The sequence below is a fragment of the Caenorhabditis briggsae genome (genome assembly GCF_000004555.2).
Source record: "Caenorhabditis briggsae complete genome, chrV, whole genome shotgun sequence".
Lineage (NCBI taxonomy): Eukaryota > Metazoa > Nematoda > Chromadorea > Rhabditida > Rhabditidae > Caenorhabditis > Caenorhabditis briggsae.
In genome coordinates, this window is record NC_013488.2 from 1,564,610 (window position 1) to 1,579,361 (window position 14,752).

At 36.5% G+C, this 14,752-nt stretch overlaps 4 protein-coding genes across 4 annotated transcripts; 1 reads left to right on the top strand and 3 right to left on the bottom strand.

Annotated features, from left to right (window-relative positions):
* Positions 1-1,110: 1,110 nt before the first annotated feature.
* Cbr-srh-268 lies at positions 1,111-2,733 on the top strand (the record flags this gene model as incomplete). Its single annotated transcript, XM_002635381.2, has 4 exons — positions 1,111-1,297; positions 1,346-1,530; positions 1,981-2,214; positions 2,461-2,733. 4 exons carry the CDS (start codon positions 1,111-1,113, stop codon positions 2,731-2,733), a joined length of 879 nt encoding a protein of 292 aa, XP_002635427.2.
* Positions 2,734-4,656: 1,923 nt separating this feature from the next.
* Positions 4,657-8,878, bottom strand: Cbr-nhx-3 (the record flags this gene model as incomplete). Its single annotated transcript, XM_045236643.1, has 9 exons — positions 4,657-4,821; positions 4,867-5,013; positions 5,478-5,715; positions 5,763-6,341; positions 6,600-6,701; positions 7,002-7,156; positions 7,325-7,830; positions 8,170-8,251; positions 8,792-8,878. 9 exons carry the CDS (start codon positions 8,876-8,878, stop codon positions 4,657-4,659), a joined length of 2,061 nt encoding a protein of 686 aa, XP_045091672.1.
* A 2,022-nt stretch (positions 8,879-10,900) lies between these two features.
* Positions 10,901-11,696, bottom strand: Cbr-ftn-1 (the record flags this gene model as incomplete). Its single annotated transcript, XM_002635383.1, has 3 exons — positions 10,901-11,002; positions 11,046-11,399; positions 11,640-11,696. The coding sequence occupies 3 exons, from the start codon at positions 11,694-11,696 to the stop codon at positions 10,901-10,903; spliced, it is 513 nt and encodes a 170-aa protein (XP_002635429.1).
* A 951-nt stretch (positions 11,697-12,647) lies between these two features.
* CBG00827 lies at positions 12,648-14,690 on the bottom strand (the record flags this gene model as incomplete). Its single annotated transcript, XM_002635384.2, has 4 exons — positions 12,648-12,821; positions 13,477-13,706; positions 13,760-14,153; positions 14,655-14,690. 4 exons carry the CDS (start codon positions 14,688-14,690, stop codon positions 12,648-12,650), a joined length of 834 nt encoding a protein of 277 aa, XP_002635430.2.
* Between the last annotated feature and the right edge of the window lie 62 nt (positions 14,691-14,752).

The window sequence follows — 14,752 nt, forward strand, 5'->3', positions numbered from 1 at the left end:
AGCTGTGTATTATGAAAAACTTTTTTGTTCCCAAAAATCAAAGTTTTGTATGTATATTACAATTAAAGACAAACATTTTCTCCAATTTTAAGCAAATTTGAATCATTTTGAGTCGAGTTATAGCCAAATTCCTGAACCATACCCTTTATGCTCGAGTAAGCACATCGTAAGAGCAAGTTTTGAATTCAGTTCTATTTTACATACACCCTTCAAAGTTTTAAAAGTGATCGTGCACTTGACAGCCGAGCTCCATACTCTTAAAAATGTATATTTTATTGACCGGTACTAAACATTGGTGTGAAGTTCCGAAGCGTCTATCTATGTACTCTTTGGGGGTGATTTCAAACTTCACCACACAGAAGATGAATTCATCAATGCAGATTTATGTGAATTGGAAAATTTGCGTTCAAGGTGGCCATTCAAAGTGGTATCCGGAAAAGTGTGAATACATTGAATTTTCTTTAACAAGAGAATCTGCCGACTCTCAATATTGATCTAAAATAAATCACCTGAATTTGAAACGGTAGGACTGATGAGTCGTTCAAACTTGAATAATGCGATTGAAAGTTAAAAGTAACAGTAACCGAAATGTTGAAATTGATGTTGTTGGTGTCAAAGAGAAGATATCATAGAACAAAAAAAGGTTGGTATGCAACTTTTGAAGACGTTGATCATTATCGTAACATTGACCGGTCAGATTCAGACTGTGACCGATCAAAAACGTGGCTGGTTGGTTTTCATATCGTCAGTGTTTCTTTCTTTGAATTTTATCTCATTATATTTTGTTCGGTCCAAAAATGTTGAATCTATTTTTTTCCAATTTCCAAATCTCTGAAAATTGCTGACTTGTGGTCTAGGCTTAGCTTGATATTTCGATTCAAAATAATCCAATTACGAATAACACAACCTGCCAATTTCCACACCTATACCTATAATCACTTTTCTTGTTTTCCGTCGTAGCCCAAGCCAAGAATGATGTGTTAGCTCTCACACTCAATGTACCTAGAGCACCCGGTGTTTCTGAAAGACATTCTTCACACTATCACCTATTTCGCAATCCCCATTCATATCTTTGGTACCTATTGTATCCTATTCAAAACTCCCAAAACTATGGGGTCCGTAAAATGGATCATGTTGAATTTCCATGTTTGGTGTATGTGCCTGGATTATGGTTTAACAGTTCTTACTGTACCTATCGTTATATTTCCTGCTTTAGGAGGTTATCCATTCGGTATTCTCACTGAGTGGGGTGTATCAGCGGAATTTCAAACTTATTTGATAGTAACACTAATTCCAGGTTGTTTCAACTAATCAAAACTAAAATTTTAAAAAAATAACATTTCAGTAGTCTCTGCTGCAGTTATCACAATATTCGAAAATCGGTATTTTCTGGTTTTCGGCCATAATTCGAAATGGCGTAGATTTCGAGTTTTACTTTCAATTTTCAACTACTTGTACGCAGCTACATGGTGTCTACCATCTTTTATGATTATTCCAGAACAAAATATGGCTAGAAAAGTGGCACTAGAAGTGAGTGAGGTTTAAGCTCAATTATCTCGGTTCGTCAAAATTATGTCAACTAATAATATTAGAGCAATTACGGTAGAATAAATAAAACTGTCAATATTTGTATAAATAGGTTAGGATATAAATCATATATGTATACTACTGCGAATAATATATCTTATCTATTTTGTTCATCGCTACCTTTTCTCCAACGATCAGGGGGCAAAAGGTGCAGATTCTGATGAAATGAGAACCAGTCTACTTTAGAAAAACTATGCAGTATATGTCCACTTTGAGCTCAATTATCTGGGTGCTTATGAGAGATTTCAAAGTTTTGTCAACTGATAAAATATTGATAATATTATTATAATCATTCTATTAGTTGACAATTTTTTGATATCTCGCATAGTAACCGAGATAATTGACTACTAGTGCGCTTACGGTAATGTTTAATCCCAAAATCCATACATTCAGATGCTTGGACCAAACGTCTCTGACTACATTCGTCATTTCCCAATATTCATGATGTCTCTAGAGATAACATATCTCACATTACCATGTCTTCTAATAGTTTTGACCTTCGCCACAGAAGTCATCCTTTTTGTGGCAATTATTAAGAAAGGAATGACAGAATTGGCGAAAACTGCAAGGTTTTCCAAGAACACTTTGAAAATGCAGAAGAACTTTTTGAAAGCTGTGTACATACAGGTACTGTTAATATGAGCTCAAAGCCTCCTCCGCGCCAAACAACTGGCTCGTGCGCCTTTGGCGCGAAATCGAGAACGTCTCCAGAAGGCTTCAAAAGCAAAATTTCAAAAAAGCGAAAAGTTGGGGCATCATCTCGCCGCTATTTTGGATTATCTGCCAAATTTGAGAAATTTTGGTCTACTGGTGCCTTCGCTAGGGCCGGTGACACGGAACAAGTTTGGTGATTGTTAATAGTAAAGATTGCAGGTGTCCATGTACATGACGAGTATTCAATTGCCGCTGGCTTATTTCTTTGTGTCCATATTTTTCAAAATATATAACCAATCTGCGAATAACTTTTGTTTTGTCGTATTCTCGCTTAATGGACTTTCTTCGACAATTTTGATGCTATGGGTTCATACACCGTATCGAGATTTTTGTTATAAACTTTTGAGAATCGAGAAATGGAGAAAGAAAATAGGACAAGCTAATTCTCAAGATAATGTTGTGTCCGTTGCTCCAACTGCTGCTCCCAAATGAAACTTTTCTTCGAAATTGAGATATGTTTAGTCTAGTCTGATTTTGTTTCTGACCAATGTGATATTTCGATCAAGTCCCCCCAACCAATTACGAGTTGTAACCCTCAATCATTTCGGTTTTCCTCTTCTCTAGATAAACATTTTTTCGGCATAAACGTGCTATTAGTTTTTCTCTGTCTCCCCAATGCACCCAGAACATCCCGAGTTTCTTGTGGATGCTTTACATTTTATCACTATCATAGCAATTCCTATCCATATCTTTGGCACCTATTGTATCTTGTTCAAAACTCCCAAGACCATGGGATCTGTGAAATGGATCATGTTCAATTTCCACTTTTGGTGTATGTTTCTGGATTATGGAGTCACCATTTTGGCGGTTCCATTTATGATATTTCCAGCGTTGGCTGGTTTTCCGTTAGGCATTTTGAGAGAGATCAACTGTCCAATGGAAGTTCAAGCGTATCTTATTTTGACTCTTTTGGCAGGTAATTCAGCTCTATAGAAGCTCCTGTGTATCTGCATTTTGAGCTCAATCATCTCGTTTCCTATAAGAGATACAAAATATATGTCAACTGATAAAGTGTTTATCATAATAACACCAATATTTTATCATTCAACAGATTTTTGATATCTCTTGTAGAAACCAGGATAATTGAGCTCAAAGTGCACGACTAATAAATTTTCAGTTGTCTCCGCTGCGATTATCACAATTTTTGAAAATCGCTACTACATAGTTTTTGCTCAAGATTCGAACTGGCGCAGTTATCGAATTTTCCTTTCAATTTTGAATTACACCGCCTCTTTCACATGGTGTCTACCATCTTTTCTCACGGTTCCAGAGCAAACAATGGCTAGAAAAATAGCGATTGGAGTAAGTACAACCTGTAATAGAAGGGTCTCCTAACTTTGAGTCGATTTATCTCACTTCCTGTGAAAGATATGATAAATTTGTCAACTGATAAGTTGAAGATCATAATATCACAAACTTTTTATCCGTTGATACATTTCTGATATCTTGCATAGAAACCGAGAAAAATTAGCTCAAACTTGAAGGTGTTGGAGCCTTTCTATTACAGGTTTTACAGTAATTCTAATATTCCCTACAGATGCTTGGGCCAAATGTCCCTGACTATATTCAAAATGCTCCTTTATATGTGATCTCTCTGGAAATGAAATATATCACGCTTCCTTGTTTTCTGGTAGTTCTGCTTATAGTTCCACAGGCTTTCGTTTTTGTAGCACTTATGAAACAAGGGTTGAAGAAATTAAAGGAAACTGCAAGGTTCTCAGAAAGCACTCTGAAAATGCAACGCAATTTTATACACGCAGTTTATGTTCAGGTAAATTAACATAATTCCCCGAATAGAAGACCACCCAAATCGTCTAACTTCGATTTCAATTATCTTGGTTCCTGTGAGAGATATTAAAAAAACTTTCAACTGATAAAATCTTTGTCATAAAATCAACAATATTTTTCAGTTTACAGAGTTTTGACATCTCTAATAAGAAACGAGATGAATGAATTTATGGGGGCCCTTCTATTACAGGTTCTACGATAGCTGTTTGATCTCTATGCTAACGTTTTAGGTCTCCACATATATGACAATTATCCAGCTTCCTATAATATATTATTTGACATCAGTCGTTGTTAAATATCATAACCAAGCGGCAAACAACATTGGCTTCATCATATTCTCTTTCAACGGTGTGTGTTCTACTATTGTTATGATCCTGATACACAAGCCGTATAGAGATTTTTGTTTGAAGATTTTGAGAATGGATAGGAACAATACGATTACTGTCCCAGCAACCTCCTATGATACTGCTGTTTCTGTAGCTCCCGTTGCCTAGTTTTGAAGTTACTAATAAATTTTTTATTATTATCATAAGTTCGGGTTTAATTATTATGTATTTCCTACGACTGCTAAACATGTCTTAACTCATACATTGATCGTTTCTGTTTTGCTCCATCCCTCATATTTGCTCTCAAATCCCCCGTTGATAAACGACGTCCGCCACGACGGAACAACGAATCGGAAGCGAGTTGGTCGGCGCTATGAGTCATGGACCGAATGTTTGCTTGGGATCCCTAGAAACTAATTAAAGTCAATAATTAGGTCAGTACTTAGCCTACAAATTGAGCCATGTAGTCGTCCTGAATATCGTCCTCGGTTGGTTTTTCAACCCGTTCCGCTTGCTTTTTGAGTTCACCGAGTTTCTTGTCAAGTAGGTCACTGAACAGCATGTAGAGTTGGTCAATGTTTTCTCCAGATGCCATGACCTGAAAGTGGAAATTTAACAATATATAACAAATGTGAAACCTGTAATAGAAGAGCCTCTAACTTTAAGTTTTGACCCAATTTATCGTAAACATTCAAATAGAAGGCCACTCTAGGTTTGAACTTAATTATTTCGGTTCCTATTCGAGATATTAAAAATCCGTCAACTGATAAAATATTGATAATTTTATGATAAATATTTTATTAGTTGACAGATTTTTGATATCTCCCACAGGTATCGAGATAACGGAGCTCTAAATGCACTACAGGGTGGGCTTCAAAAAGAGCATTGCGGTACTTGCACTCTGGGCTCAATTATCTCGATTCCTGTGAGAGATATCAAAAATTTGTCAACTGATAAAATGTTTGTCGTACTACAAACAACCTTTGACCAGTTCACAAAATTTTTGATATCAGCAATAAAAATTGAGATAATTGAGCTCAAATGCAACTATCTCAATCTTACCCTCGCCAACTGGATATCCTTGGGAGTCACTGTTTGTTGCTCGGGCGCTATCTGATGCATGCTCTTCACCTTCTCGAGTCTCTGATTCTGTAGAGTATTTTTAGCCTTGCTCAACTTTATGGCATCTTCCAGAGTAATCTTTTCATATGCTCTGATGATTGAAGTAGCATCAAAACTTTGCCTAGTTTCATGTCTCATTAGAACCGGCTTGATAACTTTTGCATTGAATCTCTCGAAGCTGAAAATCATTATTCGTATTTTTAGACCTAGAAACCTTCTACTCACTTCTCAATAAAACTGTAATGCCCTCTCTGCCCAGCAATATCCTCTACCCCTGACATCATGTAATCCAAGTACTTGTTATAAACACTTTCCACCATTGTGGCATCTCGATGTTCCTTTCGTTTAACTTTCAAACAGTTGACAAGTGGTCTAATTGTGATTCCTTGAAGGAAGACTGTGAAGTAAATCACTGCAATTGTAGTTGTGATGAACATTGGTTTAGCAGCAATAGACGATGGGATTGAGACTGCTAGACCATAAGCAATTGCTCCGCGGAGCCCTCCATAAGACAAAATGAATTGATCGACGAGTTCAAACTTTTTTGCTCGGAATTTGTTTAAAATGTAGCATTGGACAACTACTCCGACTGCTCTGTAGATTAGACAGAAGACTAGTGTAGCAGCGATAAACATGACATCCACATGATGTTCGGAAGAGATAGTGGAGAGACCCAGGAACATGAAGATGACAGTTTCAGAGCATTGAGACAACATTTTGGTGAAGTACTTTACTGAATTGGTGGCTGCTTCCGTGATGTTTCCTTTGATATATTGTTTCATAAGCATTCCGCATACCGCGATTCTGGAAAATGTATATAGTTTGAAAAGTTGCCATAAAACCTGTTATAGAAGGTCGTTTTAACTTCAAGCCATTTTATCTCGGCTCCTGTTAAAAATATAAAAATGTTCTCAACTGATAAATCGTTTATGATAACATTTCATCAGTTGACACATTTTTGATATCTCTTTCAGAAGCCGAGATAAATAAACCCAAACATTATAATGGGGGGGGGGGGGGGCTTCTATTAGGGGTTTTATGGTTTATTCTGTGAAATCTTACGCAATGATTGATGAAAGTGACACCATTTCAGCAGTCAGGTAGGCCATGTAGGGTAGGAGAAAAATGAAAACTGGTGCTAGAATTTTGATTTCTTGGGTGTACCTGAAACTTTTATTTTTTGCTTCTCTTAACTTTTTTGCCTTTCTGAATTACAACAAACACTCTAATAGAATGACCCCTTAACTACCAACTTTGAGCCAAGATATATCGGTTCTTGTTAAAGCTATCAAAAAGTCCTCAACTGATAAATTGTTCATCATATTATCAGCAACATTTTATCAGTTGACAAATTTTTTATATACCTCTTAGGAGCCGAGCTAATTGAGCTCAGAATGCAAGCACCGTAAAACTTAAAGTTGACGGTTTGGGGACTTTCTATCAGAGACTGTAAGGTAGACTAACTTTGTCGCCAAACTTGTCACTATCGCAAAGATTATTCCAATAGCTGCTCCTCCCATCGCCACCACGAAAAATGAAAGACCTCCTGTCGCATAATCCCAAGGGGATAGATTATCACTTCCAATCAGTGCAAAACTTTTGAACATCTGGTATAGAACCTGCAATTTATAGGTTAGCAATCTCGACCCGTTTTGATTTCAACTAAGGCTTCTATTCGGCATTACAAATTTCCGACCTACAATCGACCGAGCTGACCGATCGGTGGGCTCTCGGTGGGCGGCCCGCGATCATCGACCGACCGACATGGAAGCCTATGTTTGACCTACCACAGTGACCCCATCATTGAAAAGTGCCTCTCCAAAGACATTAATAAATAGAAATTCGTTGACATGAATCTCCTCAAACACTGCAATCACTGCAACTGGATCAACAGCAGAGATGAGTGCAGAGAACACCAGAATTTCAAATGTGGTGAATTTCATCGTAAACAAATCATATTGAGACATAATGAGAAGTGAGCCACCAATAGCAAATGTGTTCCAAAGTGTACCAATCACCGAAAAAACCAGCACAGAATCAAAATTCTTGAATAAAGCTCGATTTGGCATGAAGTAACCTGTAGCTTGTGACATGCATAATAGCTGGTAGTTTTCAAATTTCTTACCCGCATCAAAAATAATAGGAGGAAGGAGATATAAGAAGAAAGCGTGAGAATCAAGTCTGGCTCCGGATAGTGTGGTTTGACGGAGCACATATCCAAGAGCAAGTCCCACTATGATAAGAAGAGAAGAGTCCGGGAGCCATTTAGATAGAGGTTTAATCAAGTTGAATACTGAAAAAAATGTGTAATTGTCGTTGTGGGCGTACTTTCTTCGCGGGCTTTGCCATAGTTTCTTTTAGAACTAAACATTTTTTACTATCTAAGCTAGATATGATACAGCTCGACGAGTCCTACGAAATCATACAAGGTGGAATACTGTATCTTGCCTATGAACAAAGTTACAAGACCTTGAAGATGTGACCGCGTAGCTCAGTCGGTTTTTGGCTTGTAACTTTGTTCGTAGGCTAGATACAGTAATCCAAACAGTATCACGTTGTAGTGCTCATCGAGTTCTATCATAACCGATTTAGTTGATCCAACTAGAACTTTTACTTTGTTTTCAAAACTCACTAATTTTTGCCAACGATGCGACCAGAAGCCAAGTGGTGATAACATACACCTGATGGACATCCTCCCAATTCCAATTGAACAACTGAAAATAATAGAAATAGTTAAAGCTTACATCTAGCTAAAAAGTAGTTCAACCTCTGCCAATCCATAATCATGAACTTGTTCCATTCGATAGAAATTTTGCGAGAAATTCTACACCTCCCAAAACATTCTTCCTCAAAGAGATGGGAGGTCCCAATCTTTGATTGTTTGACGTTCAAAACTGGGAGAAGAAGAAGCTATTCTATGACGTTGTTTCGGAACATCATTGCAGTTTATTTGTCGCTATGATATCACTAATTTGGGTTCAAACTGTTAAAAGACGAGGGGAGGAGGAGGAGGGAGAAGCCGGATTTTGCTTTATCACTGATAAATGATTGTCGGATAAAATGCAAAAAGCTATATAGCTGGAGAGGACGGAGAAGAACGGGAATATAATTATTTCTGAACGTATAATTGTTTGTTTCATCTCAGAATAAAACATAAATAGGAGGGGACCGCTAATATACCGTAAAACCTGTAATAGAAGGGCCCCACACTGTCAAGTTTGAGCTAACAATACTTTTTAATAATAATTTTTTACCTTGAAACTTTTCAACTCCTTTTCTTTTTCCGCCTTGTCTGCAGTGGCATAGCATATGAGTAGAAATACAAGAAGTTTGGAAGACATCTGAAATTGTTAATTTTTTGGGAGTCTAAAAAAGTTAGTGGAACGAAAAGGGGCATTTTTCCAAAAAGGTAATACAAAATGTCTCAAATAAGTTTTCCAAACATAAAATATTTTCATAATATAAAATTTTGATTTTTGGGGAAATAATTGTTGTAGTAAGCTTACCTGGCGTACCGTATTTCCTCAAACAGAAGTCCACTCAAAGCTCAGCCTTGAGCTCAATTATCTAGATTCCTATCAAAGATATCAAAACTTTGACAACTAATAAATTTTTTATCATAATATCAACAACATTTTATCAGTTTACACATTTTTTATATCTTGTAAACGATCCGAGATAATTCGGCTCAAAGTTAGAAGTTAGGGGGCCCTTTTTTAACTGGTTTTACGGTACTTGCACTTTGACCTCAATTATCTCGGATTCTATGAGAGATATCATAAATCTGTCAAGAGATAAAATTTTATCATAATATCACCAACATTTTATCAGTTGACTTATTTTTGATATCTTTCACAGAAACTGAGATAATTGAGCTCAAAGTGCAAGTATGGAGTGGTCTTCTATTAGATCATTTTCGGTGAATATGTACGAAAATAAAAATTTTCTAGAATCCCATTAAAATTGATGTTCTGAAAATCTACGATTAATCTAATTAGACATCCAACGAACTAGAAGAAACAGTTGCCGTTTGACTTCTGGCTTTTTACAAACTGATATATTTTCATAAAATAATCATATCCTATGGAATAGATCACAAAACAAAATAGTTGATCTTATCTTCCGACCGATACTTTTTATAAAACAGTATCTCTCTCGCCAAAAGTCATCGATAAAGTCAAAGGGTAAATTGTAAAAGAACAACACTGATCACTTATTTTTCTCCATCTGTCTCGTCTGTTGTAATAAAAAAGTCAATGTGATACTATATCTTTTTCTTCTTTTTTGTTCACAAGGTCACAAGAAAAAAAATTAAGAGTTGAGTTGGTCAGCAATAGAGGGAATTTTAAAATTTCAGAGTTCATCAAGAGTCTCAAAAAGTAGAAAATCTCGAAAAAGTAGAGCGTCAGCGAATTGACCACAATCGAAAAAATCCAGTTGGCTTCCTTTCACTTTCCATTGTCCGTGTTAAATAACAATCGATGATATTTGATATGGCAATGGACAATTGGCGGCAAGTATTTTGAAAAAAAGAAGAAACATCATAATAGGTTTCTTATTCATAGCACATAAAACCTTTTTTTGTTCAGTTTGACATAGACACTTTTGTGAAAAACAGTTTTTAGACATCTTTTTTTTTGAATAAAATCGTGCCTCCAACCGATAAGGTCACCAAGAAGATTCTTCACACACAAGTTATCTCAATCCGCTGTTAAAGATAGAAAAAAGTTGTCAACCGATAAATTGTTTATTATAATATCGCAAATATGTTACAGAAGACACATCTTTGATATCTCTGCTAAGAGCCGAGATAATTGAGCTCAAACTTGACATTATAGTGGCCCTTCTATTACAGGTTTTATTGGCAATCAACTTTATTTTTTCTGTTTTCAATAAGATTGATTTATTGAAATCAAAAACACAACGCAATTTTGAATCTTTTTCTACACGGCATCGCGAAAGAGTCCTAAAGAAAGTGCGCTCCGTTGCACATGGGGTTTTTTCCGGAACTTATTTTAAAATATATGTTTTCCCTCGCTTTTTCCGATGGAATGAAGGCACACAACCGTAATACTAACTTTGAAGCTTGTTAGCGTTTAAGCGCACCCAGCTGTCAACCGCAACGCCGACACGCAACGCGTTCGAAATTGTTCGGTGCCAAATTTTAAATCGAGGTCCTTTTCCAAGATGTAATTTTTCACTAGAAAAATGGGTCAAAGTTGATATCTATGTGTCCAATCTGATTTAAGCTTTACAATTCAATTTTTTTTTCTTTTCTCGTTTTGGCAACACCGATAAACAAAAAAAAACAAGAACATTTTATTAAATAAATATGTACAAAATATATACAACACATAATCGCACTAATCCGAGAACTCCTCCTTATCAAAAAGATACTCTCCGAGTCCAGGACCAGCTCTCTTGAGTCTGGCAATATATCCAGCAAACTCGTTGATGGAATGAACCTGAAATAAAAATAAAATTCCTTTAATTGCTAAAAAAACCGACCTGCTCTTCCAAATATTTCCCTTGAATGTAGTTAGTCAAATGCGCATCGTTACGTTGCTCAGCAACTCCGTGTAGTTTCAGAAGTGATGTGTTGTTCATTCTCTCAAGAGCCAATGCAGCTTCGAAAGCTTCGAGTACAGTACCCCATTCATCTTTTTCTGGCTTCTGAACGTCGTTAAAAACGACACGCCCACCACGAACATTCTGGATTCTCATGAGCTCCGTGGCGTGTCCACGCTCCTCTTCTGATTGCTCTTTGAAGAATTTGGCGACTTTTGGAAGTGCCACGTCATCACGGTCAAAGTAAGCCGACATAGAAAGGTAGACATATGAGGCGTATAGCTCAACATTGATCTGAAAATTATTATATTTCAGATTACCCTAGAACCTGTAATAGAAGAGCCCGCTAACTTTGGACTTCGAGCTAATATTTCACATCAATGATCTTTTACAGAAATTGAGATAATTGAGCTTAAACTTGATTATGTGGGGCCCTTTCAATACAGGTTTTACGGTAGTTCCAATTTGGCAGTAGTGAAATCATCATCACCATCATACCTGCGTCTCTCATGTTTCCCATTATCTCTAACTAACCTGTTTATTGACGGCAGCCTCGACCTCATCATGATAGTTTTGACGAGCCAACGACATGATCGTTTTTGGAAAATAACAATAACTGTTTTATCACCACTGGACCGTCTCTCTTTTAAATGCAGGTAGTGGGCGGAGCCTGATTGGGTAAAGGACACGGACTGATGATCACTGATAATAAGTGATTATGCCATGTGTGCAAAAATACCCATGTCAGCGAAAAGTTACTTAAATCGATTACGGCAAGAGGGGTAGGAGAAAATGAAAAATTTAAGATTTAAAGAATTTCAGAAGTTTCTCGTTTTTGGACAAATCCTGCCCATCGTGTCTTCGTGGTTCAGCGGTACTTGTCAGACCTTCGCGGGCCCTGTCATAGTTCCGTTTAGAATCAATCTATTCGGAAAAACTGCATTAGACATGATATAACTTGACGAGAACTACAAAAAAAATACTATTTTGATTACTGTATCTTGTCTATGAGCAAAGTTACAAGCCCAAAACCGTCGGAGCTACGCGGTCCCAGCTTAATGGCCTTGTAACTCTGTTCATAGAAAAGATACAGTAATTCAAACAGTATCAATCTGTAGTACTTGTCAAGTTCAATCATATCTAATTTAGTTGATCCAAGAATATTGATTCTAGAAGGAACTATTTCATTTCGTAATAGATCATATAAATTTGGGCTTTGATGTATGGTGGTCTCCTGGTCACATGAGCTCGAGCCAGCAGTAAACAGTGACATTATTTTTGTACGTGCATACCAAATCACTGATAACGAATGCTACGTGCTCGTCTTATCACCAGCTACGTGCGTTGTTGATGAGGGAAAAGGAGCTCTAAAATACTTTTTGTTTTGAAAGCAGTCAAACACAAAAAAAAATTATTTTTCAAATGGAACTTCCAGATCGAAACGCTTTTATCGCATTGCTTTTTCGTCTCATCTTGCCGTTAGCTAGAAACCTCTGAATGAAATTAGGTTGGACATCTCGATGGAAATAGAACATCACGAATCTAGAAGATTGCATATTGTAAAACCGGTTTTAAAGGAACATACCCATCTAGAGAGTAGATCAAAACAAATGAGACGGAGAGGAAGATGAATTGGAACCAGGTCTCATCACGGAGGGCGTAGATGTAACGGCAGTTGACAAGATCGATGACGTGGAGGCAGTCTTGGAAGACGTTCTGAAAATATACAGTACCCGGTCAATACGATGTATAACACTATATTTTTCAGTTGATTTTCGTTTATTTTCAAGAGTTTAGAGCTCGGCTGTCAAGTGTCGGATCACTTGGAAAATTTTGGAAATTGTTAAACAGACCTAGATTGAAAATTTTGTAATTACAGAATTTTTTGAAAATTTCCTTTTTTTTAGATATTTGCCAATATCTGTAAGACAGTTTTTTTTATCCCCATGGGAATTTTTAGCCATATTTATCTTTATGGGTATTTAGCCATATTTTTTCCTATGGGTATTTTAGCCATATTTTTCCTCATGGGTATTTTTATCCATATTTTTCCCCATGGTTACTTTTTCGCCATATTTTCCCCCATTGCTATTTTTCAGTCAAATTTTTCCCATGGTTCCCCTTTCTTTTACCATAAAAAGCCACAATTTTTGAAGTGCATGGAATTCGGCAAATAACAGAAAAACTAGGAATTTTCCAAAAATTCTGTGAATGCAAAGTTTTCAATCTAGATCTGTTTCACATCCTCCAAAGTTTTCAAAGTAATCGGAAATTTGAAAGCAGAGCTTTAGACTTCTAAATAATGCTGAAAATCTACTGAAAAATACGTTTCTCTATATTTCATTTCCCGGTTTTGCAACTTCTTATTTACCTGCAAAAACATACGAATCCATTTTCTCCTCCGCTTCCTTTCATCCGACTTCGTTATCCCTGTCACTTTTCCAAATATCAATTTTGCTGCTGACGATAGGTTCAAACCATTCGAGATTACTGTAGGCACTACTATACATCCAAAAATTATGGCTGATTGACTTTCAGAACAGTTCAAGTACTCAGAACGCCATACAAGCATTTCAGGATCGAAAATGTAGCCGCATGATTCTGAAAATAATTAGTTGTTTCAGTAAGTTCAGTTGGTAAGGTAAGGTTCTTACGTTCATAACCCAAAACTGAGCAAGTTACAGCTATTGCAAATCCCACAAAAATCGCAAAATGAGTAATCGGATATTTTTCAAATTTGAACTTCCAAAAAGGTATATACAACAGGAAAAATCGGTTAGAAGCCATTAAACATTGAATTATTGGTGCTAAGACATACGCTCCAGATCCTGCGATCTGTCCCATTAATGTATTCACACTCCTTGGTATATCCTTCAATGGAACTTGGAATAGGGTCAATGGACCACCCCAAAACAAAAAACTCGCACATATAACAATGTTTGGGATTGTTTTGACTATGCATAATTTGTAGAATCCATTGAATTTCCCAGGTTTTGAAAGGAACTTGAATAGACAGAAAAGGTTCACTATTATACCAAATGTACTAATCTGGAAAATAGAATTTGATGTAAGCTGGGCTATAGTTTTTTCTAGAATTGATATTTTTAGACCAACCAAATTAGATATGATAGAAGCCAACAAGGGCTACAAAAGGATATTGTTTGGAAAACTGTACCTAGTCTATAAACAAAGTTACAAGCCAAAAACTTTATGGACTACGCGGTCACAGCTTTATGATTTTGTGACTTTGTTCATACCAAAGATACAGTAATCCAATTAGTATCAATTTGTTGCGCTTGTCGAGTTCTATCATAACTAATTTAGTTGGTCCAAAAATATTCATCCTGAACAAAGGTACAAGCCAAAAACCGATTGACCTACGCGGTTACAAATTTATGCCCTTGTAACTTTGTTCATAGACAAGCTACAGTAATTCAATTAACATCATTTTATAGTGCTCGTCGAGTTCTATTGAATATGAGTTAGTTGGTTCGAAATATTACTTTCAAAAGGAACTATGGCATAGCCCCCACCAGGGCGAAAACTTACAAATATCAAAGTGAGTGATCCAATACAAAATAGCATAACTTTCGTGAGAACTTTGAGAATTCGTGATAAAAATCAGAGAAACTTAAAAGCAATAAATT